Genomic DNA, 11,195 nt, shown 5'->3' with positions numbered 1-11,195 from the left:
TTAAATTCTTTAAAAATTGATTGATGTATCATAATTTTGAAATTTTCGATTTTTTTTAAACATTGAATTTTATTGTTATTTCTTAATTTCTGTTTTTTTGATAATTTTTTTTTATTTTGGAATATTGAATTTTTTTTTTCTAAATTGCAGATTTGAAAAATGGATGTTTTTTTAAATGTGTATTTGTATTTTAAAATCTCTGGTGTTCTAAATTTTTGCTTTTTACTTTTGTTTTTTTTATTTTAAGAATATTTGTATTGTTGAATTTCTAAATATCTGATTATTTTTATTATTGACTGTTACTTCTAGAAAATAAGTGAGAATATGCCAATGAGATGGAATTCACCTTCCAAACATAAATAAAAATTCCCCCCAATTAACATTCTCAATCACGTTTTAATAAATTATCTTTTTCTAAAAAAAATGGATTCCGGATGATAAAAAAAATCGTAACAAAATTATTAAAATTCGTGATATACAAGAAACTTTAACATCTTATCGCCACTCTTACCTATCGATTTCGGAAAACATCCGTGCCCCCTCAACATTTTGGACTAGTCGGCGCCCCTGATGGGTGCTGTTTGAAAAATTTATAAAAGTGATTTTTTTTAGTTCCTATTTTCATCCAATTTGCTGACTTTTACTATTGAAGCAACTAATTTTGCAAAACTATTGATAGAAATTTGCTTGCTCACACTCCTAATAAGCAATTTATCACTCGATTTCAGTTGAAAACGCCTTTAACGAGCTCTTCCCGGCCAACTTCGTCCTGCCCTTGTTTGGTTTCCTGACGTTTCTTGCTTGTTTGCTAATTCAGTCTCCTGTGATCTAAGTTTGAGTTTACGTAACTTTTCCCATACAATCCACAGATTTTCCGGAATCGGTTCCAGAGTGGCCAAAGTTGTAACTTTTTGGCGTAAGAACCTTCCTTGGACTTATACGAACCCAACGCAACAAAGAGCACCTCGATCCGACGTTCCGTGTTGAATTGATTCGCGTTCGAACAAAACCGGTGAAATTTTTTATATATATATAGATTAAACTATAAGTGGCTTTATCTTGAAAACAGTGCAATTTATCCAAAAAAACTGTAAAGTTATCTCACCACGCCTTCTACCACCAAATTTAGAGAAAGCATCTGAGCAAATCTAAAAAATTAAGGTTTTTGAGCTTGAAAGAAAATGTTCTGTGATGTTCTGAAAACTTTTAGAGCTCTTAAAAACAAACATTTTATTATTTGAAAAATCAATTTGGACTTAATGTCGAAAGTAAGAGCCATTCTAGGGTTAAAAAAACCAATTTCATAACTAAAATACCTCGAAAAGCACACGCCAAATTTTAAACGCCAGGTTGCATTACTCCCATGTTCCAAAATATGGGAAATTCAATACAATTCCCTTATTTCTCAAGCTTGGGAGTGAAATTTGAAATTTCATAAACTGGCTTCAATTAAATTGTAAATATCACTTAAGTGGTCATAATTTGAGACCGGATTGAACAACTCAACTATTTTGAAGTTGATGTCAGTTATCGTTGAAGTTTCGATAAGTACCGTAAACTGAGGTGACTTTGATAGCCCGGGGTGACATTGATAGACCCCAGTTTACGGTACCGTAAAACGGGGTGACTTTGATAGGTTTGCGATTTTTCCGCAAAATGAAGAGTACAATTAAAATACGTAAGGAATGGTTTAGAAACATACTGACCGTGGTAGAGAAGTGTTCAAAGTAACTCAAGAAGAACTTTTCATAAAATGTTGACAATTTTAAAAAGTTAGTTAACTATAGTTAAGAAAATGTTGATGAAAGTCATTATTTTAAACTTCTCAAAGTGTCATGATTTTCTCAATGAACATTATTTTTAATCGGAAAACGGAATGCATTTTCGGATTCTTTGGACAATTTTCCACTAGGTGAAAGTTAAAAAAGTTTGTAAATAATAAATAATATGTGTTTTTGAAACACAATTTTAAAAAATCTCTAAATTGATAGGCAATTTCAGTTAAACAAAATGCATGTAAATTGTGAAAACATGTGATTCGTGCTTCGAATTTAGTATAAAATGCATTATAAATCGATAATTTTATAAACAAAACTAGTTTTAATAAATTTCAGGCAAAATTCTGACTTTTTAACAATTTTACCTAAAATTTATATGTTTTATGCTTAAAAGCTTATACACTTAGTTAACTAAATATAAACATTGATTTTTTTTTCTTAAAAACTATATCAGCCACTTTAGTGATAATATATTTAGCGTACAAATAAAGTTTGAACATCTTAAATATGATTTTTACAAGAAAAACTATGACTATCAAAGTCACCCCGGAATTAAAACTTAGAATTTTTAACGTAACTATTTTTCTAAACATCATTGAAATAGTGCATGGACTTTATGTGGCCTACCCCAGTACATGTTTTAAAAATAATAATCTTGAGAAAAACCTTACCTGTTGGAAAATATTCTAAAAACAAATTGAAATCCTATCAAAGTCACCCCGGTTTACGGTAGTTCAAAAGTTATCTATAAAAATGTTTTTTCGCATGTATCCGGATGTTAGATGAATGGCTGGAAATCATATCAAACATAATCATGTTTTATATGATTTAAAATGTGATGACATTTCAAAAGATTCTAAAATTTTGAAGATCTGGCAACACAACTCGGCATTTTTTTAGCCGATGTCAGAAAATGCTTCAGTTTTGTCAAAGTGAGATAGATTTGGGATCTTGTGAATAACCTGTCAATAAATAACATTGAAAATTTCGGGTATAAATGGTATGGAATCACTAAGCAACCATGTGCACCCCTTACATTGCTACCCCCACAAATAAATGTGGATGCGCATGGTTGCTCAAGATGATTCCATACCATTTACACCCGAAATTTCCTATTTTATTTATTGGACGGGAATTAACAAAAAAAAACATTTCTGTCGATTGTAGCGCGTTCAAGGAGCCCAGATCTATCATACCTGGACAAAACTGAAGCGTTTGCAGACATCAACTTAAAATTTTAATTAAAGTTAAAAATGTCGAATTGTGTTGCCAGATCTCCAAAATTTTAGACTCTTTTGAAATGTCTTTCAAAAGTTATTGGAAAAACTATATATAACATGATGATATTTGATATAATTTCCGGTTATTTATCTAACAACCGGATTCATGCGACAACACATTATAATAAATAAAATTTGAACTTCTTATCGAAACTTTAATTCTCGAATTAATTTTACAGTTCAGTAAGCTTCTTACTTTTTCTTTATTCGAAAATTTTACCGATGAATTTTGCCATCTCTATATATATATAAAATTTCGACGGTTTTGTTCGAACGCGAATCAATTCAACACGGAACGTCGGATCGAGGTGCTCTTTGTTGCGTTGGGTTCGTATAAGTTCAAGGAAGGTTCTTACGCCAAAAAGTTACAACTTTGGCCACTCTGGAACCGATTCCGGAAAATCTGCAGATTGTATGGGAAAAGTTACGTAAACTCAAACTTAGATCACAGGAGGCTGAATAGTCAAAAAAGTTAAAAACGTCAACAAACGGAAAAAGGCAGAACGAAGTTTGTCGGGTAAGGCTTGTTTTACATAAAAGTCTCTTTAAGACTAAATTTCTATTGAAAAGCTTTTCTTAGTTGAAAAACAAGAAAAAATTAAGGGGTTGTACCGCCCCTCCGTCACGAGGTTTTTTTAGATCAAATTTTCACTATAATTGATGTAGAGGTTCAACAGCTGTGTGAGTTGGCAGAAAATGACACTAACACATTGATGATGGTTAAAATGAAAGATAAAACCAAACTGCGATCGCATAAATGATTCAAGGATTTCTTTCAATAACTGTCAAACACCAAACACTGTCAATGATAAACAAAAATTCAATATATTTGCTCGCGCCTTCAATATTTCTCTTTTTGCTGCTGTAATCTAATATCTGTACATAAAAAAACTATTTGCGTAACGTGAACGTAACAGCTTGCTCGCCTTAATACACCTTTTTTCTATTCTTTTTCGAGGGCTAACTATTTTCAAGGTGTTGTTGTGTGCAATTCTTAAAACTCGTTTCTTCCCGGACTGGACTTGAACTGGTGCGGTAACTCAGACTTTTTGCAGCGGCAAACAATCGGGTGTAAAATTTAACTTTTTCTTGTTTTTGTTCTAATTTTCTGCTCCTTCCGCGCCTTTGGTTCCAGTATATAACTTGTTTTATTGAATAATATTGTCTCATTACTTTCTCCGTCGACCTTTTCAGGACTCTTGTTTTTTTTTTTTATTTCTTCAAGTTTTAGATTGTGTAAAATGTGATTCATTTTTGGATTTCTAATTTGTTTCAGTATTCAAATCTACTACACACAGTTATCGACAAGTGGTCTTCTGAATGATAGAGAATGTTGGTTTATTTGCTAGTTTTCTTCAAGTTTTAACTACATTCTAGTTTCTCTGGTAAAAAGATTTTTTTCTTATGTTTTTGTTGCTTTTAGGAGCGATATCTAGATTGTTTCGATATTTGTTTGGAAAAAGGATCACGAAGAAATGTGTAGATGTGTGTAGGTTGTGCTTTTTTTTTTGTTTTTCATTAAATACCATGTAATGCTGTTGCTTTATTAGATGAGATTTCCTAAATTCTACCGTTTGAAGTTGTGAATACATCGGATAAATGTGACCTATAGACGAGAGGAGTTGCTAAAAGACGAATGATGATTCTAAGTCGCAAGTTTTCACTACTAAGTTTCTGAAAAAGGCTGTGGAAATCCCAGTTTTAAGTACAAAATCTAAGTTGTTCACAATTGAGGGGGCTTTTGAGGAGTTTAGTTCATGTTCGCACAATTCCAAGCATCTCAAGCGAATGCGTGTGGAACTTTTAGGGGAAAGATGCGTTTAAAAGTGCGCTTTGCTGACAACCTCAAGATTCCTTCGTTAAAACCTTGTTTATTTGTTTTGCTTTTGTCTCGTATTAAGTGTATGGACTAACTTTTATTTTTCAAACCGCCAAACTGGATTTCTTCTTTTCCCAGTTTTCGTCTAAAATAGAAACTGTTGCTGTTATTCATCAGTCGATTGGTTGTGGTTGTTGATGCATCTTGGCAGTTCTTTGGATAGGTTGCGTTCTCCTTCTTCACTTTTGCCAATTTAAAATCAGTGCTCAATCTTATTAAATCGCTAACTGCACCTAACTAACGCATGCCGATTGATGCTGCTGCTGCTGCTTCCTTCCGCAAAAAACTCTATCTCTATTACTCTGTGGGGGTGTATAATGAGTGGGGTTCGTTTCCTCTACCTCTTCTCCGGTAATATGTTTCGATTTCTATGCTGATATCTGCTTTTCATTCTTCGTATATTGCCAAAAGCATCCTCTTTTTGACTTTCTTGATCCAACTAACCTTATGTATCCTATCTTCTTGTTTTTTTTTCTCTGTGGGGATTTTGTTACTTAAAATTTTCGAAAAATGTACAACATTTGGTTATGGGTCTAATTTATATACACGATCAGATATCCAGATCAAAGAATTGCATTGGTTGAAAATAAACTGCAATCCCAGCTGTTGAGAATTAAAGCAATAAGTCTTTTACGCAAAAAATAAAAAGGTTTTAAAAATGAAATTACAAGTCATGCTTTTAACATTTAAATGAAAAAAGTGTTTTAAAATGCATTTTACACCTGCCCAGTAGGTTTGCAATCATTATTTTTCAAAATATTCAAACAATGGAGAAATATTTTTTCCCGAAAAAAAACTTTTTTCGTTGCTGTAGATTGAAATTCCAAAAAAATTGAAAATACCTAGTTTTGATTAAAATTATTTTGGACGCAGGAAAATTAAATTCAAATTGTTGAAATTGTTTTCAGTTGGTTGAACATATATTTTAATTAAAATTTTGATGTTTTTCGACAAAAATATGTTTTTGTCAACTGATTTTTTGATTTTAAAAAGGGGGGGAGGGACTTGGCGACTTAACTTTGGAAAATATTTGCAACGGCCTATTTATGGAAAAAATAGGATTTTAGGAACAAAATATAAAATATTGTCAAACAAAATTTTAAAAATCATTTTCAGATGCAAAATCAAATTTGCATTTGAAAATGACTTACATTTTTTTTTCGAGTGCACCGATTTTAGCTAATTCGGATAAATTATTCCGAATGATAGGACATGTCACAAGACTGCACAACTTCAAAAGCTGTTTCATAGAAACCAGCAGTCCGATGAACAAAGTCAAAGAAAAAAAAAATGTAGGAAATTTTGATCACCTTTTTCAAAACATCGTGGAAAGGATTTTTTAATTGGGAAAAATCGAATAATTTTCGAAAAAAAAATACTTGGAAACGAAGAAATTTATCAGATGTTTGTTCTGGTATTTTTGATTGCAAATTTGACTTGGCATTTTTTTTTTTTTAAAGATACATTATTATCGATTTTTTTCAAATATTAATTTTTTTTCAAATATTCATATCTCCAGTATCATATTTTGCACCCTTCTTGAGAAATACTTTCTTTAATTCCATTCAATAAACACAAATCTTGAAAATTGAAAAAAAAAATCAATTTTTACTTTTATTGAAGAAAGTTAAATAAATAAATCGTATTTTTTTTATGTGATAGAAGCTACCGAACTAATATGAGAAGTTTTTCTGGAGAATTTAAAAAAAAAACCTTTTTTGCGGAAACACCTACGTCCTATAAATAGATGTGACGCAATACATAAAACTTTGTATTTATTAGCTTTAAAGAATTTCCTTTAAATTTTTCAATATTTTGCCAACATTTCCGCGTTTTGAGCAAATTTATATCTTCATCAAATGAAAATCTTTTGACGCTCATTTAGAGAATAAATTGCCGAAAAATCATCTTGCTTATTCGGTGGAACACCGATTTCACTACTACACTTGCAGGTGTAACTTCACACGTCGAAAAATGGCTTGTCACTTTTCGTAGATGAAAAACGTATTTATGTAAGCAAAACAAAATAAATTCATTTAAGTTGTTCCAACAATGAAAATCACATAAAATCTTCAACTGATCAAGTTCAAGAGCGATTTTCTTTAGCGTGTTTCGCCTCTTCTCTCTTTCGCTGGTAAAGAAAGTTCGCAAGCGAAAAAGTTTTTTGCGATTATTCCATCCCTGCAATTAAATCTTCAATATTCAATCAATTTTGTCTCTGAAATTTTGCAAATAATGTAAAAATCAGCAGAGTGAATTCCGCGCCTTTTCTAGAGTGTGTCACAGGTCGTTTCGAGGTGCTCCGATTTGGATGAATGTTTCAGCGTTTATTTTTCTATTCATGAGATAATGATATTGCCAAATATTCTCGTTTTTAAAAAGGCTTAAAAATATGCTAGAAGTTTTTACTTTTTTCCGGGAATACAAATTAAGGATCAAACACTATTTCAATTTATTTAAAAGTTTTGTCGAAAATACAATCAACCTGATATTTTGAATAATATTGCTAAATACAAAAATAAACAATACAATTCTTTGAAACTGGACATTTCCCAACTTGATACCATTATCCTAACTCAATCTCACGCATGCACGCATCCCGCTCTTAAACTCTAACAAAAATAAACTTCAACAATTCGATACTGCATCCGGTGCTCGTCGTTCGCGTTCCTTACAAATTTGGAATAAAAAGTGATGACGGGATAAACTCAATTGTCGTGATGTGTGTGTGTGCCCTAACTGTGCGTGACTCCTTAACAACTAACCCCGTGGTTCACCTAAAATCAGCACATGGTCTCGTTAAAGGGCGGATCGGTGTCCTCATCGGTGCTACTCTTAATGTTCGAAGACAGCTTGGCGATCTCATCCTGCACCAGGTTGGTGCTGATGCACGGAATGGGCGCCGGTGCCGGCTCCCGCAGCGAGGCCGTGTGCGTGTCGTCGGTGCTGGTCGAGCTGCTCTCCTTGAGCAGCGACATGACGGACTTGGTGCCGAGGACGGACAGGTTGTCGAAGAAGCGGTTCGATGGTTTCGGTTTGCTGGAAGGCGGGGCGAGTCGTTCGAGGTTTTCCGGGATCGATCCGGCGGCGGCACCCGGGCCACTTTTGTCGATGCTGAGTTGCTTCTTGAGGAAGCTTTGACGCGTCGTCGAGGTGGAATTGGTCGTGTCGGAGTTTTGGTGGACGAGCGACGCGCTGCCAAGCGATGCCGTACGCTTGGTGAAACCTGTCCGGTCTTCCGGTGGGCCGAGATTCGCTGAACCGGCGAGCATCTCGATCACCGTCGAGTTGAGGCTCGTTTCGCCGTCCATCGAGAGGTCGTTCGTGATGGACGAGTTGTCCACGTTGATCGAGCTGTTGGTTTCGTTCGAGCTTTGCTTGATGAACCGGTACGGCTGCAGCGAATACTCCGTGTCCGTGCTCGAGTTCTTCTGCAAACTTTCGCACGACTTTTTGTAAATTCTCCCCCCATCAAACGACGACGGATTTAAGTAAGACGATTGCAAAAACTGCGAATTCCGCGGGGAATTCTGACTGGATAAGGACACTGGGGAATTTTTCGAATCTCGCATCGAATTCCGGTTCGACGCCGACGTCTGCCGCTCATTTCTAATACTATAATGCTCCTCATTGGCACCCACGCTCTCCGCCAGTGACAAAATGTTACTCTTCGAAGGCGTCACCGGCAGCTCAATCGCCGTCTCCCTCCTCAACATCTTCCTGCCCCCACCATCTTCATGAAAGTCATCAAACATGTCGTCACTGTCTTCCACCGAACCTCGCGTCTGCAGAATCCGCTCCATCATCAGATAGTCGCTGTCCTCGCACTCCTTCAGGTGCTGCTTCTCGATCAGCGCCGCAAACTCCGGATTGCTCAGCTCGTTCACGTTCTTCGGCCGGTCGTCGGTGCCGCCCCGCGACGAAGTCGGCGAGGTGATCATGTGGCACACGCTCTCCAGTTCGTCCGTGATGGACGTGTACTCCTGGTGGATCTGCAGCAGCAGGTGGCGCCCCTTGGCCACCGGACGCTGGACGGCTGCTGGAAAGAAAGGGAAAGGTTAGTTTTAGGTTATTTTTTTAAGATGTTTTGATTGAAAATCTAACCACCTACAACAACAATTTAAAAAAAAATAAAAATCGCAACCAGTCCAAAGACGTATGAGAGTTGCCAAAGGTTTACTACCTGTAGGGCCTTTGTCGTTCAAAATAATGTAAACAATGTAAATATATCGACCGGGTAATAATAACCCAAAATCGACTATTCCTTACTGAAGCGTGTACATGGTTTTGACAGCGAATGAAAAGAGGAGCGTGTTGATGTTTACGCTGTGGACAGTTGAGAGTGATCGTTTGGCGCGGAAGTGTGAGTGTGATTGAATTGTGCTGGAACCAGTTGGCGGAATCCGGAACAGGACACGACGTAAGCGGACATGAGGTCAGTGGGTGGTTGGGAGGTTAATGATCTGCAGCGATGGTGCTACGTCCGGAACGTCGTGTTTCAAGGAATCCCGGTTGCGACTCTTCACTACCCATTTTCCATGCAGTTGTTTCAAACATTCGTCGGTTAGAACTAATAATGTTATAGACCAAATAAAAATGCACTTTGAATATCGGATCACAGTTCAAGTCAACGATTTCCTATTTTTTCATGTTGGAACGAATATTGGAGCTAGCTCTAGTTCAAACATGGCCGAACCGACGACAATGAATACATCCAGTAGCAGAAACGAAGATGGAGATTTTCAAGGATTTTCAGATGTTGAAATCAAAGCTGAGCTGGTATAGCCAGAAAGAGAAAATTGGTAGTGGCAGAATTGCCGGAAATATGTCTAAGGCGTTCGAAAAGAGTGCGAAACCTAACTTGAATTCTGAATTTAAATACTCCTAGATTTTAAATACTTCAATACTCAAAATGGACGGGATGGAACAAAAAGCTCGAAAAAAAAAACGAAGTTGTAACCGTTGGTTACAATTCTTCAACGAACCTTCACTTTTCTACTTGATTCCGTACATACAACATCACACAATACATGGTTTTCGTGCCGCTGTAACGAGATAGTCCTTGACAGCGATAGGGCAGGACTACTCGAATTGGGTGGAAAAGAAAATGGAGCTTTTCCCCTCCCGTTTGTAATTCGAGCGGGAAATGTCTTCTTGGCCCGCCGATGTTTAGCATCGGCCTCTTTTGCCATTCAGGCGTCCGTGTGTTTAGTCGTGTCCGTTGTACCAGTACCGTCCTCTTTGTGCTGTGTACGTTTCGCCTTCCGGAAGTGGAAGTGCCCACACGGAAGTCTAGTTCCGTCGGCGCGACGGCACACGGGAACCGGTGAACCTAGCCTCGTGAGTGCGCAGGAGCCGTTGGCTACGTTTTAACGTCAAGCACCGACCCGAATCTCTGGCGCGCGGCGCCATAACACACCAAGGAGATTATCCCCTCTCGGCACGCCCATATCAGTGGACTCTGGGGCTGCCGAATCCGCCACTGAGGGAAGACGCCTGCCGCAAGTAGGACCAGCAACGCCCGCTGGCCTACCTCTGCGTTCCAGCCCAACCCAGCAGCAGCTCAAGCCATCCGGAAGTCGACGACCAACCAGCAGCTCAAGAACATCCCCCCCCCCCTTTTGTGGGATCGCGGCGGCACAGTCGAGGGCGCTCCTGTGACCGGCCTTGGAGCAGGTGAACGCCGAAGGCGTTCGAGAGTTCGTGCGGAGTCAGCGAAGCCTCGCTGCGAGTCCAGCTGCTGAACGGTACGTTGCCCCTGAAGTGCCCCACATTCCCCACACACACCCACACCCTACACTATCCCAGAAATACACGTTTTAATTAGAAAATTGTGGTTCTTGATTTTTATTTCATCCGTGTCTCACTTGAATCGCTGAGTAGAAATGCCGACCCTGAGTGATGAGTAGTCAGTAGCTTAGGTCTACGACTACCTGTAAGTAGATGGTCTCTGCCCTGAAAAAGGAATGAGCTAGTCCACCTTGATACTGAAAAGTCATTAGTTTCAAAGTATCTAATCAAATGAAAATTTAACCCAAAATTGTACGTAATAGACGTTCTACAATGATCTCTTATCCGACCGTCTACTCAAGCTAAAGTTAATTTGTTTTGATTTTGACTGGACAGCATGCATATCCAGCGCTCTCTGCTGGAAGACGGCTCGAATCGCGAAGACAGCTAGAAAGATCACAGCTTCAAGAAGGATGTCGTGCCAGTAAGTAAAACATGACTGAACAAAAGAACAAGACACTTGAAATT

At 37.5% G+C, this 11,195-nt stretch overlaps 1 protein-coding gene across 19 annotated transcripts in view; it reads right to left on the bottom strand.

The window, feature by feature from the left end:
• Nucleotides 1–3,858: 3,858 nt before the first annotated feature.
• The window catches only part of LOC120424979 (transient receptor potential cation channel trpm), a 226,430-nt gene continuing 219,093 nt past the window's right edge, over nt 3,859–11,195 (bottom strand). For 17 of the 19 annotated variants that reach the window (XM_052710415.1, XM_052710416.1, XM_052710409.1 and 14 more), the window contains one exon: nt 3,859–8,976. In XM_052710415.1, the coding sequence (XP_052566375.1) occupies nt 7,721–8,976 (1,256 nt within the window). In that variant the 3' untranslated portion in view covers nt 3,859–7,720. The remainder of the gene's footprint in view (nt 8,977–11,195) is intronic. The other 2 variants (XM_052710402.1, XM_052710418.1) reach the window with 1 other exon arrangement.

This window comes from Culex pipiens, chromosome 3 (genome assembly GCF_016801865.2).
Source record: "Culex pipiens pallens isolate TS chromosome 3, TS_CPP_V2, whole genome shotgun sequence".
NCBI classification, from domain to species: Eukaryota; Metazoa; Arthropoda; class Insecta; order Diptera; family Culicidae; genus Culex; species Culex pipiens.
This window is presented reverse-complemented; position numbering and strand designations above follow the sequence as displayed.